This window comes from Pelophylax lessonae (genome assembly GCF_965119305.1).
Source record: "Pelophylax lessonae genome assembly, chromosome: 12".
Lineage (NCBI taxonomy): Eukaryota > Metazoa > Chordata > Amphibia > Anura > Ranidae > Pelophylax > Pelophylax lessonae.
The window spans coordinates 119,790,787-119,805,688 of NC_138779.1; the positions used below are offsets into that span (position 1 = coordinate 119,790,787).

The 14,902-nt window shown below is 40.4% G+C and overlaps 1 protein-coding gene across 1 annotated transcript; it reads left to right on the top strand.

Moving 5' to 3' along the window:
* Positions 1-4,924: 4,924 nt before the first annotated feature.
* Positions 4,925-14,666, top strand: MPV17L (MPV17 mitochondrial inner membrane protein like). Its single transcript, XM_082273879.1, has 4 exons — positions 4,925-5,481; positions 10,504-10,574; positions 13,370-13,399; positions 14,355-14,666. The coding sequence occupies exons 1-4, from the start codon at positions 5,175-5,177 to the stop codon at positions 14,556-14,558; spliced, it is 612 nt and encodes a 203-aa protein (XP_082130005.1). The 5' UTR covers positions 4,925-5,174; the 3' UTR covers positions 14,559-14,666.
* The last annotated feature ends 236 nt before the right edge of the window (positions 14,667-14,902 follow it).

Below are 14,902 nucleotides of genomic sequence, written 5' to 3' on the forward strand. Positions count from 1 at the left end.
TAGCATTAGCTAGCATCTAACCGCTTTAACCTCTTGCCGATTGCCCGCAAGATATACTGCGGCAGGCTGGCTCGGCTGCGCAAACCAACATATGGGTATGTTGCTTTGCTTGAGTGCTCCTGGGGTGAGCGAGCAAGCACCGCCAGTGGGGAGTGGCCACCCTCACTAGGCAGTGGGGAAGCCGATCCATGGGGCCGGCGGCCGTGATTGCCACTGGGCACCCGCGATCGCTCCCCGCTGAGAGAGAATGACAGTCTGCTGTTGTAAACACAGCTGACCATTGTTCTCTCTGAAATTATCACAGAGCGCCTGTGCTCCTAATACTTGGGATCACATGTCTCTGTGTTCATTTTACAAGTCCCTCCCCCATACAGTTAGAAAACTTTCTCCTAGGCTCACCCCTAACCCTTTGATCACCCCTAAAATAACTACTTCCCTGCCAGTGTCATTAGTACAGTAACAGTGCATATTTTTAGCACCGATTACTGTAGCAATGTCACTGGTCCCCCCAAAAGTGTAAAAAAATGTCAATTAGTGGTCCGATCTGTCTGCAGCAATGTCGCAGTCCCGCTAAAAATCGCAGCTCGCTGCCATTACTAGTAAAAAAAAAAAAAAATTACCTAAATCTTTCCTCTAGTTTGTAGACGCGATAACTTTTGCGCAAACCAATCAAAGGGCGCTTATTGGGATTTTTTTAAACCAAACACATGTAGCAGAATACATGGCCTAAAAGGATGAAAAGAAATTTGATTTTTACATTTTTTTTTTTTTATTGGGAATGTTATATAGCAGAACGTGAAAAATATTGTTTTTTTTTTTTCTTTCAGGATTGTCGCTCTTTTTTGATTTATAGCGCAAAACCTAAAAATCGCAGAGGTGATCAAATACCACCAAAAAAAAAGCTCTATTTGTGGGGAAAAAAGGACATCAATTTTATTTGGGTACAGCGTTGCACGACTGCTTCATTGTCAGTTAAAATAATGCAGTGCCGAATCACAAAAAATGGCCTTGTCATTAACCACTTTACCACTAGAGCATTTTGCTGTCTTACGTCTGGGCCACTTTTTGCGATTCGGCGCTGTGCGATTTTAACTGACAATTGCGCGGTCATGCGACGCCGTACCCAAACGAAATTTACGTCCTTTTTTTCCCACAAACAGTGCTTTCTTTTGGTGGTATTTGATCACCTGTGCGATTTTTACTTTTTGCGCTATAAACAAAAAAAGAGCGTTTTATTTTGAAAAAATAACAATATTTTTAACATTTTTTTAAATGAAATTCCCCCCAAAAAAGATGTAAAAAAAACAATTTTTTTTTAAATTTTTGGCCAATTTGTTTTCTGCTACATATGTTTGGTAAAAAAAATTGCAATAAGCGTATTTTGATTGGTTTGCGCAAAAGTTATTGCGTTTACTAACTAAGGGAAAGATTTATGTAATTTTTGGTGTTTTTTTTTTTTTTTAACGAGTAATGGCGGCGATCTGCGATTTTTTTTTTTTTTTTTTTGCGGGACTGCGACATTGCGGCGGACAGATCGGACCCTTGACTGACATTTTTGACACTTTTGGGGGTACCAGTGACATTACTGCAGTAATCAGTGCTATAAATATGCACTGTTACTGTAAAAATGACACTGGCAGGGAAGGGGTTAATTTTATTGGAGAGGAAGGGGTTAATGTATGCCTGGTGCTTACTAACGTGTGGGGGGGGAGGTGACTGAGTGAGCCAGGGACAGATCGGATGTTCAGCTATGCTGAACACTCCGATCTGTCACTCCCTGTCACTTAGGAGATCCGCCCGCTCTGTTTACACAAGCGGGCAGATCTCCAAACTAGATTCCCCGACGATAGGGGCAGAGCAGCGGTGATCGCCGCCGCCCCTCCCCTGGCCCGACTCCCGCTGTGAATGAAAACAGCGGGAGCGCGCCTCCGGCGGCGCGCGAGCGCCGCCTACAGGGGAGGAGTCTAGCGACGTAGGTCTACGTCGCTAGACAATAACGAGCCACTGTGCCGCAGTAGCAGCACAGTGGCTAGTGGGAAAGTGGTTAAGAGGGCAAATCCTTCCGGTCCAGAAGTGGTCAATAATTGTTCCTTTTAGTGGTGGGAAATATGTCCCCATGTTAAAAAATGAATGCTAGAAAGCACTAGATATGTCTAAGCTGTTCCCCTAAAAATCTCATAGCAGTTTTAAAAAAAATAAACCACTGTTTCTCAGAAAAACATTACTGTCTTGTTGGTCCATATTGTTTTAAAAATAAAATCCAGCACTGTAGTGAGTTTCCTTTCCACTTTTACAGGTCCATGTCTCCCAACTTTTTGAGATGGGAACGAGGGACACTGGTTAGCAAAAGTATGTAGACATGGGACACCCCCCTGCCATGCCCCCTAAAAGGAGAATTCCACACAAAAAATTATTAGTTAAACCCACAAGTACTTTTTTTTTTTTTTTTTTTTTTTTTACCACTACTATTCCTTTTTATTGGCTTTTGAAATTTACAAATGCAGCAATTTAGAAATTGGATAAAATGTTTAGCACTGGGAAACACTTTTTGAAAGATAAAAAGCACTTTTTTTTTTTATATACGATTATATAGATATGAGGAGGAAAGAGGGACAGAGGGACTTTGTTCCAAATCAGGGACAGTCCCTCAAAATCAGGGACACTCAACCCCCCTCAGTGGCTGTAAAAGGTAGCCTATATTAATGAAATGGAAGACCTTGTTGCCACGGAAAAGGGCAGGAGGGACCAGTTTCTTGATCGGTGGTTTTACTGGCATGAATTTGTGTGCTCTGTGGAGTACAGGAATCTCATAACCTAAATTGGCTCTCATTGCTCGGCAGGGCATCTCTACATTCCCCCCTCTTTTTTTTTTCTCCTTCTCTCCTGTGACTTCCATTGTGCTTATCCCTGCACTTCTCTGTGCTCTCCTTTTCTACTTGATACTTGAAAAAGTTTGTTCTCGGGTATGCTTACATTCGGAATGACATTGTTGTGCCTGTGCTGGTGGTCACCTACTGGGTTATGCTCCATCGCCCTCGTTTGCCGGCCAATAGACAGATGGCGGTGGAGGTGATGGTCACTCCCGGGGGCCACCCGCATGCCTGGGTGCTCCTTTATCCCATTATTTTATATGACAAGGCGCAGGAAATCATTCTTGATCCTATTTACTTATATTGTTTTTTATATTATGCATTTGCCATGTCCGCTGCAATGTTATGCACTCATAGAGCTGATAGATTCATATCTTGATATTTGCCGCAGGTACTTTAATCCTTTGTCTTGTTGATTTTCCTGTATGTATTGCATACCTCTAAATAAAGAATTTACAAAAAAAAAAAAAAATCCAGGACAGTTGGGAGCTATGCAGGTCACTTCTGACAAATGGAAGTCATACGAAAATATGGAATCCCTTACTTTCCTATCAACATGCAGAAATTTTCTTTTCTGCTCTTCAACCACTAGAAGGCACAATCTTCCTTAGATATACCAACAAATTTGTAAGGTCTGCCTGAATACAAACTGATTGGATAGTTTAGGTAGGTCCTTATATTACATAGATTTGGTAGATCTAAAGTTGATTGTACAGAGATTGTATGGTCAGATTGTAACATGTTTGGGGAACTTTATGGGAATTTAGAAAAAATCCTAAAAGACATTATCACAAATCTTTGCAAAAATATTGATGGAGATCCAATGTAATGGTGCAAGGGAACACAACACCAAAAAATAATGTTTTTAAATCTTGAGACAGTGAAGTCACTGGCAGCATATGTTTTGGTATAATGTCCTTATTTACAGTACTACTTCTTTCATATTTAGTTGTGTGCTGGATCTTCTATAATAACTGAGTGCTCTAATCTATACTTTTTTATATTTAGTTGTGTGTTAGATCTTCTATATTAACTGAGCGTTCTAATCTATACTTTTTTATATTTAGTTGTGTGTTAGATCTTCTATATTAACTGAGCGTTCTAATCTATACTTTTTTATATTTAGTTGTGTGCTAGAGATCTTCTATAATAACTGAGTGTTCTAATCTACACTTTTTATATTTAGTTGTATGCTAGATCTTCTATAATAACTGAGTGTTCTAATCTATACTTTTTATATTTAGTTGTGTGCTAGAGATCTTCTATAATAACTGAGTGTTCTAATCTACACTTTTTATATTTAGTTGTGTGCTGGATCTTCTATAATAACTGAGTGTTCTAATCTATACTTTTTATATTTAGTTGTGTGCTTGATCTTCTATAATAACTGAGCTATCTAATCTATACTTTTTATAGTTGGTTGTATGCTAGATCTTCTATCATAACTGAGTGTTATATTTTTATATTTAGTTGTATGCTGGATCTTCTATAATAACTGAGTGTTCTAATCTATACTTTTTATATTTAGTTGTGTGCTAGATCTTCTATAATAACTGAGCTATCTAATCTATACTTTTTATAGTTGGTTGTATGCTAGATCTTCTATCATAACTGAGTGTTCTAATCTATACTTTTTATATTTAGTTGTATGCTGGATCTTCTATAATAACTGAGCGTTCTAATCTATACTTTTTATATTTAGTTGTATGCTGGATCTTCTATAATCACTAAGTGTTCTAATCTATATTTTTTATAGTTTAGTTGTGTGCTGGATCTTCTATAATAACTGAGTGTTCCAATCTATACTTTTTATATTTAGTTGTGTGCTAGATCTTCTATCATAACTGAGTGTTCTAATCTATACTTTTTATATTTAGTCGTGTGCTGGATCTTCTATAATAACTGAGCTATCTAATCTATACTTTTTATATTTAGTTGTGTGCTAGATCTTCTATCATAACTGAGTGTTCTAATCTATACTTTTTATATTTAGTTGTGTGCTGGATCTTCTATAATAACCGAGTGTTCTAATCTATACTTTTTGTCCTTTCCAGGGCAGAAGAATCCGGTGACTATAAAGAGATAATTTCTCAGTTGTGAGAATTATTAAACAGGGTTTACAGACTTTACAAGGCCTCCTATGTTTGGTCAGTCTGCATCATCAGCAGTCTCTGTAACCTTTCTTAGCACACTATACATATCTTATACTTTTTTATTGCATTTTCTGGTATACTGGCGACATAGAAGTGCCGAATCTCACCGGAATTCCACATTGTTGAATTTGCAACTTTTTATTTTTTCACAATGCGTGCCTTCATACAATTCACAAAAAGACACCCCTGGTTGACCAACGTGACAATTTACGGCTCTCTCTTTGCGTCAGCCGATGCTGTCCAACAGAAACTCACTAAAGGACCCCATGAACAAATCGATTTCAAACAAACTGCTAAGGTTGCAATTGTGGGATTCTGCTTCCATGCCAATTTTAACTTTTACTGGCTAAGATTTATTGAAAGAGTATTTCCAGGATCCGCAGCTAAGAACGTGATAAAGAAGGTGGCCTGCGATCAGCTGCTGGCAGCTCCAGTTACAATCAGTGCTTTCTATACAGGTAAGAAGTTTGGGCACTATTTATCATGTGTATTGATGCTCCACAGCAGTGTTAATTTTGTTGACTAAAATATTTTCATCTACTAAATTAACACTATTTTAGTCCACTAAAATACGACCAAAACAATTCAGATGACTAAAATACGACTAAAACTTAAATGGCATTTTATTCAAAAGACTATGACTAAAACTAAATCGAAAATTTACATCAAAATGAACACTTCTCTGCTGGCCATTTCTAAATCGGCAACACAATTCCATCCAGAGCCTGTAATAAAAGCACATTAAAATTTAAACATGTATTGCACAACCGCGTAAGTAAGGGGCATCTACTAAGCTGCTGAAAGAGAAAAAATTAAGAAAAAGGCTTTTCTTATATTTTTTCTTAATAATTAATGTTGGTAATATATTCAGGTAATCTGTGCAATGACATTACAGCCAATAGAGTTTACAGGTTTTTTGTATTTTAACCACTTCCATCCCGGCCATTTCTGGCACTCCGCTCTTGCATGTAAAAATCGTCATTTTTTTTGCTAGAAAATTACTCAGAACCCCCAAACATTATATATTTTTTTTAGCAGAGACCCTAGGGAATAAAAATGGCAGTCATTTCAACTTTTTATGTCACACGGTATTTGTATAGAAGTTTTCAAACGCGTTTTTTTTTTTTGGGGGGAGGTGGGGGACTGTTTTCTGAAATAAAAAAAAAAAAAACACACTAAAGTTAGCCCTATTTTTTGTATAATGGAACAGATGATGTTACGCCGAGTAAATAGATACCTAGCAGGTCGTGCTTTAAATATGCGCACACTCGTGGAATGGCGCCAGACTTTGGTACCTAAAAATCTCCATAGGCAAGGTTTTAAAATTTTTTACAGGTTACCAGTTTAGAGTTACGGAGGAGGTCTTGGGCTAGAATTGTTGCTCTCGCTCTAACGTTTGCGACGATACCTCACATGTATTGATTGAACCCCATTTATATATGTGGCCACGACGTACGTATGCGTTCGCTTCTGTGTGCGAGCACGTGGGGATGGGGGCACTTAAATTTTTTTTATTTTTTTTTTTTTTTTACACTTTCCCCTAAATTTTTTATTTATTTTTTGATCACTTTTAGTGCCCATTCACACTACCGCGACTGGTCAGCCTGACAAGTCGCGGTCCATGCTGTGCTACAGGAACCGTTCTAATAGGAGCGACTCAAGTCGCTCCGCCTTAGAAAGTAGTTCCTGTACTACTTCGGGGCGACATCGGAGCAACTTGCATTGACATTCATTATATGAAGTTCGTGCAAGTCGCGCCGAAGTCGCACGCGACTTCACAGGTCGCCCCCCAAGTCGTGCCGCGGTAGTGTGAACCGGCACTTATTCCTATTACAAGGAATGTAAATGACCCTTGTAATAGGAATAGTGCATGACAGGTCCTCTTTATGGAGAGATCTGGGGTCAATAAGACCTCAGATCTCTCCTACAGGCTGGAAAGCCTGAAAAAAAAAAAAAAAAAATGATCTCGGCTATTCACCTGAGATCACAGCATTATTGACAACTGCCAGGCCTCCGAGAGTTATAAAGACTGCCGGGGACTATCTGGTCCTCGGCAGTCTCTATGGTGTACTTCCACCACCAGCGGATTCCTTCTCTGGCTCGCCGATTGCACAGGTGAGCCGCTAGACGCACCGCAGGGGGGTGGCCCCTCCCGACGCCTGTAAGAACGACCAAGCGGTCGCTATGATTGTTCTTACGGTGTAGGGAATCGCCAGCTAATAAAAAAAAAAAATAGGTGCAACTGCAGGCATCATTCAGATATCATTCAGATATCCCCACTTAAACCCCAGTACCGCATATGACATCCAGCAGTAAGGAAGTGGTTTTAAAGTTGTACTTCCGTTTGTCAAAAAGCATCATTTTTGTTTGTTTATGAAACCATGAAAAGACGGTATATATCACAATGGCTAAATCTGTGTCTGTAGTGCATGTTGAAACCTTAATACCATAACATATTATTCGATTTTTACTCTAGGAGCATATAACTAGTTTGGAAATTCTAGAGAAATGTTTAAATAATGCGTTACAATTTACCTAAACCCATTTGATTTTGTAGTTGACTAAAATGCACTGGAGATTTTAGTCAACTAAAATATGACTAAAACAATTCAGATGACTAAAATAAGACTAAAACTAAAATGGCATTTTAGTCAAGACTATGACTAAAACTAAATCGAAATTTTCTGCCAAAACAACACTTCTCCACAGTCATAACTGCTAAATTACCAAAAACAAATTCAAGCTGAACCTTGGCCAAAAACTAAGTTTTTACTTAATTTTGCAGATTATACAGTACAAAACTTTGTAAGACAAAACATTAAACAAAAACTGTTTATTTTTTTCCATACGAGAAAAATTTTGGAGTTTGTCCCTTCAAGAATTTTTTGTACAAAAATTCGGAATCGGCTGTAGAAAGTGGTGTACACACTATACAAAAGTCGTACGAAAATTCTTTGGATGAAAATGTTCACCCGATTTTCTTAGTGTGTACGAGCCTTAAATCTCAGTACTGGATGTTCAGCGCTGACTGCTCTGTACGGAGGGGAGTGAAAGTCAGGGTTGTACATAACGCTGCAGTCTAGACTTTATTAGTGTGGAAAGAATGTGAAGGTTTGCATGTCAAAAAAATGTTTTTGGCCAGAGTTCAGCTGTAGGTCTCCTACATGAGCACTGAGGCCCGAACACCTTGAATCAAGCATTGCCGAAGGAGCCACCAGGTGCTGCATATAGGCAGCCCATGTAAGTGTATGGGCAGGCAGCGGTTGTACGGACACAACCGATTGCCCTAATCTGACAAGTGTGCGGGTGAGTGGCCCCGAATACAGACAGTGTACATTCAAGGACCCGCACCTGCACAGCTTTCAGATTTGGACCAGCAGCTGTCAGTACAGCCGATGCATCACAATAGACATGAATAAAGCTGCCTGCCTGCGGATGCACAGAACACCTGTGTATCCCTCTGGGTCAGGCAAACTTTTTCAAGCTCAAGTGCTCAAACTGCAACACAAAACCAACTTATCTGTTTCCAAGTGCCAGCGGGTTAATACCGGGGGTGGGAAGGTTATATAATTCCTCCCAGCCACCTGTCAACTGCCTTCTGAAAATTGATCCACCATGGATTGCTTCTCAGAAGAGCAACAAGGGATGCTGCATATGTAAACGCACCTCAACCCAGCTATTCGCCTCTGCTTCCAAAAGGCCCCCTTTGCTTACTTCTACATGCCCTCCTCTGCTCACTATTGCACCCCCACAAAGCTGCTAACCTTGTAAAGGATAGCTGGTCAGTGGTGTGCGCTCTTCTTCCTCGCGTGCCCATAGAGAGGGCTCTGCATGCCAGCTGTGGCACGTGTGCCATGGGTTCACCATCACTGCTCTGGGTGAAGAAAGCCTTTTTTGATGGTTGTACGCATAGATAGAGTATGCCCATGTGATTGAGACCTTAGAACTCATGTGATAACATAGTAAAGACGCAGAAGGAAGTTATTTAGGCCATACACCTTGTATGCATTTCGGGGTTTCAAATTTCAATATTGATGGGAGTGTATCTTTAACCTTTACCCTGGATAGAAGGGCCACAATATGTTACTGCACCCAAAATTATCTAAATTATAGTGGAGTCTCTGGGGGGAGGGGGGGGGTTTAGTCAGCTGGTTTCCCATGCTTATTGAGGACTCCAGTGACAAAATTTACATCTCATAATTCCCTCTCACCTTGAAATGTTTGATGTTCCCACCTACATTGCTGTGTTCCCAATCTGCATAATATAAAATAAATCCAACAGTGCACACCTGGAAGGCTGGTTCATACCACAAAAACACACTCCAGATGCGTTTCTGCATGCCCATTTTTAACGCATTCTGGACGCATTGCAGTGCATTTCCAGATGCATTTTTTTTTTTTTTTTTTACTGTACTGGGGTCTGGTGTTTTTATGTTTGATTTTTTTTTTTTTTTTTTGGTGTGTTCTGGTGCAGCTTTGATACATTTTACCATGTTCCAGTACAGTCCAATGCAGGAAAAATTCAGCTGTTTTTTTTTTTTTCTTTTTCTGGAATTGGAACGCCCTGGAACTATCCTGTTGGAAACCTTCTACAGGCGGTCCCCAAGTTACAAACAAGATAGGGACTGTAGGTTTATTCTTAAGTTGAATTTGTTTGTAAGTCGGAACAGGTACATTTTTTAAGTTTAGCTCCAGCCAAAAAAATAATTTAATTTTTTTTGATAGCATAGGGAAGAGTTAACACCCCTGTACTATTTATTTTGCGGTCTGTATTCCTGTTCAGAAGATGTCACCTCCCTTTCTGTCCCTATGACAATTGGATTTTGAACATTTTGGGTTGTTGTGGAAACAAGGAATGGTGATAAAGCTTCAGTGGAGACCTCTTTTACCCAATGAGAACTCTTCCAGGAGTGAATTTCCCTTCCTAGTGGTAGATTTCTCCCCACTTTCTGTTGTCTCTCTGCGTTTGTAAGTAGGAGTCATTTGTAAGTCGGATGTTTGTAACCCGAGGACGGCCTGTAACCTACTTTCCATATGACCTACTTTTTGATGCAGAAAAAAACCGCACCGGCCTGCATTTGGTGTGAACTGGCCCTGTCATACCTTCCTCAAGATATATACAAAATCATTAGGAAGTTTAATGTGCCGGCCTCTACCAACTCCTGAAATTTTAATTTTGTGTGGGCTGACCACTTTTTTTTTTTCCTGGAGACAATGCTGCCCAGCATTAGCTGTCCCTCTATTTCGATCATGACACATATCGTTTAAATGATTTCTTTGCACATAAGACAACTATAGAATGGTCACTGTAGTTTGCTTTTTTTTTTGTTGCAGAGATTATAATTGCAAAGTAAATTATAAAGTTTGTAGGTAACATTTTGTATTATTTTGTGTAGATTGAACAGGTTATAAATAATGTTTAAAGTTAGAGTTTATTCAGTTTGTCATAATGCTTGATTATTTGGACTTATTTCTTTAAGGTTTAAGTCTTCTGGATGGAGAGGAGGATATCTTTAAAAACCTAAAAGATAAATTTTGGCCAACGTACAAGGTAATAAATGAGTGTGTTGTTCTTTTACATGTTCCAATTGTCAATGGCTACGGCCTAAAACATAAAAGTGGGTGAGCGAATCATAACAGGAAATTAATGACAAAGGCAGTAAAACATTGTGGTCACATTCTACTAGGACCACAAACATCAAATGCTTCTTCTATCTTGCAGAATTGAGCGATTATTTGGCCATCTGTAAGTTACTCTTGATCTTAACAAAGTTCCACCTACAGTTGTGAGAAAGCCTTGCTCTCTTGGAAGTTTAAATAAAAAAAAAAAAAAAAAAAAAAGGTAGTACTGCTTAGATTCCCAACTGACTTCGGCCACTTTCACACGGGCGCACCACCCAGCGGAGTCCGTTCTGGGGGATCGTGTGTGCAGAGACGGAGCTGCTCAGCAGGGGATCTCTCCGCTGAGCAGGCGGTTGACAAGTCTGTGTCTACTAGGCTGATGTGGAGCGGACACAGCCCGCTGTCGGATGGAAACAGACCGCCTGTCAATTTCCATCCAACTGTCATCCAGACAGATGGGGAACGGCTGTTTTTAGTGGACAGGATTGGATCGGATGTCAGCAGGTGTCAACGCTCCATAGAAAGCAATGGATGGTCCCATCAAGTCCACCTGAAAAACTGAAAGGCAGACCTGATCCATCCATCCATGTGAAATGGCCTAAAGGAGTTTTTTTAGTATTTCCAGCTCCTCATAACAGCCAGCAAGTGGGTATTACATGAGTTTTCTGCTGATTGTAAAAGTGAAAGAACACGTCTCCAGGCAATGTTTAGTTGTTTCAGGGAGGGAGATGACCACTGAGTGCTGTAGATGTTAGCTATGCAGTCTGCTCATCAGTTGCTGGATTGAAGCGGAACTCCACCCAAAAGGAGAGGTTCCACTTTAGGTGCTCCTCCCCTGCCACACTTGGAATGTCATCTTTTTTTTGGGGAGGGGGAAACCTAATTTTGACAGTCAATCCCTAGGCGATTCAAGCAGAAACTCTCCACTTCCCCTCCCTTCCCACAGTCTTCTGGGACATGTCACAGGTCCCAGAAGACTGCAGGACTATTCACAAAGTGCAGTACAATCTGAGCATGCGGCAGCCGCCTGTAAAGCCAAAAGCAGCATAGCTGGCTGCCCATAGTTAGGATGCCGGCGGCAGGAACCCGAAGGCTTGTTAAGAACTAGTCTGAGTAAGGGCAGCGATGGATCCATGGACAGGTAAGTGACCTTTTATTTAAAAGTCAACAGCTACAGGATTTGTAGCTCCTGAATTTAAATTTTTTTTTCCAGAGTGAACCTCTGCTTTAAATTCTATTAGATCTGCTTCTGGAACTGTAAGCAACAACTGATCGGCACAACACAGATAAAATCTGCCCCATCCAGTGGCCAGCAGGAAAGAACAAGCTCATCTAAATACCGAGGATATGTTCTTTCACTTGGGCCCATCACTTACACTTACAATCTCTGCTCTCAGTGGCTGAAATAGGAAACATTGAGGGAGCAGAATGCATTTTCAACACAGGCATGAAGGAAATGACTGCAGATGGCGGTCACTGGAAGGTTTCCAAAAGTACACATTTTATGTTCATTTTAAGGAAACCACTGAGAATTGAAGCTAGGAGTAAATATGTAATTTTTTTTTTTTTATTTTACATTAGCTATACTTTATATAGTAATCCATTATACAAAAAATTCTGTGCTTCCAATCAGTGCCACCTCATAAGTGCCCCTCAGTGCAGCCTCATCAGCACACATCAGTGAAAGAGAAAAATGACCAGTTTGCAAAAGTTTATAACAAACTTTGAAAAAAAAAAAAATTAGCATGCATGCACAATTGTCATTTAAAGTGTAACAGCGCTGAAAGCTGGAAATTGGCCAAGGCAGGAAGAGGGTAAAAATGCCCGGTAGGCAAGTGGTTAAAACCATGTAACAAAAGCCTTACATGTCTTTAAAAATATTAGATACACAGAATAGTCACAAGTTATTGTAAGGGTAATTGACGCATGCTGACCGTAGCTAAAAATGGCCCGAGTACAGAGGCATAACTAGAACCTTCAGGGCCCTGATGCAAGAAACCATGAAGGGCCCCCCAGACCCCTGGCCGGGGCCCTTACCTTCAAGCCCAGGGCTCTTCCCACTAATCCTGGGGCTCTTTACACTCGTTGCATGGCCTTTTATTACGGTCCCGCAGCAAGATTCTTTCACAAGTTCTGCAGTGGGCCCCCTTCCTGCAATCTTGTGGGCCCACTTCCTGCAATCTTGGGGCCTCCCCACAGTGGTGCAATGCCAGGGTCCGGTCGCAAGTGTGACCTTTGCGATCCTGGAAGTTCACCCACTGGTTTGCTACCGGGCCCCCTGGAGCATGGGGCCCGGTAGCGATTGCAACCCCTGCAACCCCTGTAGTTACGCCCCTGCCCGAGTATCTAGGAATCCATGGGAACTGGTCCAGAAATGGTTAACTAACAATTAATATACTCTGCATTAGACATGTGCACTACCGAAAAATGTGTTTCATTTGTTTGTTTGTTTTTTTTCATTTATCGAATCATTTGTTTTGATCGGCATTCGTTACTTTGGATAATTCGTAACTTCATATGCATTCATATTCAAAATTGCACGGCTACTTTTTCTTTGGGGTCCTCTACCATATTCTTGCTATGATAAGATTAAAGTCAGGTAAATGCTGGTTCTGCCTAGTAGGCCTGGATTTAGTTACATAGACAATAAAGTTGAAAAAAGACATATTGAATTGTCACACAGTCATTCTATTAACAGAAAATGTTTCTTTTTCTCCCCTTTAGACGGGAGTATGTTGCTGGACCATCTTTCAGGTAAGATCCCAATTATCAGAAATAAAAACACCCCGTCCACTTCATACTTTGTAAGTGTGTAGTTCTGATTGTGTGCACAATTGTGATGTATTTTCCCTGAAGTATATCTAATTTTACATGGGGGGGCTTTCTGTGCCCCTCTATCTGGGGGTAGAGACATCACAGCCTGCACATGCAAAGCATACATGTAGAGATTTCTAGATGTTTCTGTGATCAGAGGATGCCATCACCGGCCCAGTACACCCCAACTATTGGGTACATGTGCACCCCTCTACACACTACAGCTCCACAAGTGACGCAATGTGCCTAATACTTCGTAAATATTCTGGCAGTTTTTTGAAAGTTTGTAAATTGTATAAAACAATGCATGCAAATAACACACTTTACATTTAGGCTACATTCACATATAGGCGTCTCGGATCGTGGGCAGAATTGCCGTGATTCTGCCCGTGATCCCGAACCATTGCAAGTCACGGGACGCCCCATGCAATTCCTGTGACTTGCAATGGCACCCCAAACGCAGCGCAATTTTTGCCGCAATTGTCGCCCGACAAATCGCTGTAAAATCGCGCAAACAGAATCAGGAATGTCACCCAAAAAAAGTACAAGAACTTCTTTTGGGCGTCAGGCGTCCCGCGATTGTTTGCGCAATTTTGCCACAAATCGTCAGACGACAATCGTGGGAAAATCACGCCACGTTTGGGGTGCCATTGCAAGTCACGAGAATCGCACAGGGATCCCGCAACTTGCATTGATTTGGGACTGCGGGCAGAATTGCGGCAATTCTGCCCACGATCAGAGACACGTATATGTGAATGGAGTCTTAAACTTTTACTTTAGGCCTGTGTTTGGCTACTTTCTCACCTATACTTAAACTGAATTAAATATGAATTCGTTTGATAATTTTTGGTGAAATATACATGCTTACCTTGTGCTGTTTTTTTTTTCTTTGTAGACCATAAATTTCAGCCTTATACCACCCATTGTCAGAACAGCGTACATTGGAGTTTGTGCATTTTTGTGGACCACATTTCTCTGTTATATCCGGAACAGAGACATTGACCAGGTGACAACCCGTGTCCTGCAATACATTCCAATCAGGCGAAGTAAAACAACGGCACAGACAGAAAAGGAAGATGGAAGCAAATCTTCTAAATAGGGAAGAAAAAAAACTGGCTTTTATTGGGAAAAAACTTGAGATGCATTTTGGGAACAATATGTGTGCTATGTTCTGTTTACAATGAAAATGTAAACCTTTACTGAATGTACGTTTTTTGGAAAAAAAAAAAAAGTTTTCAGTATTTCCATTATTGAACTGTTTGGATTACTCTTTTAAGGTGCATGCCAGTCAAAATGTAAAGCTGAACTCCAGGATAAGCAATTATTGTCTAATTACAAGACTTGTGTATTCTTACTTAGTTCATTTCCTCCAGATCTGTGCAGTAATCCTGTGCAAAACGTTTTCTTTGTGAAGGAGTTTTCTGTAATAAAGACCAGTCACTG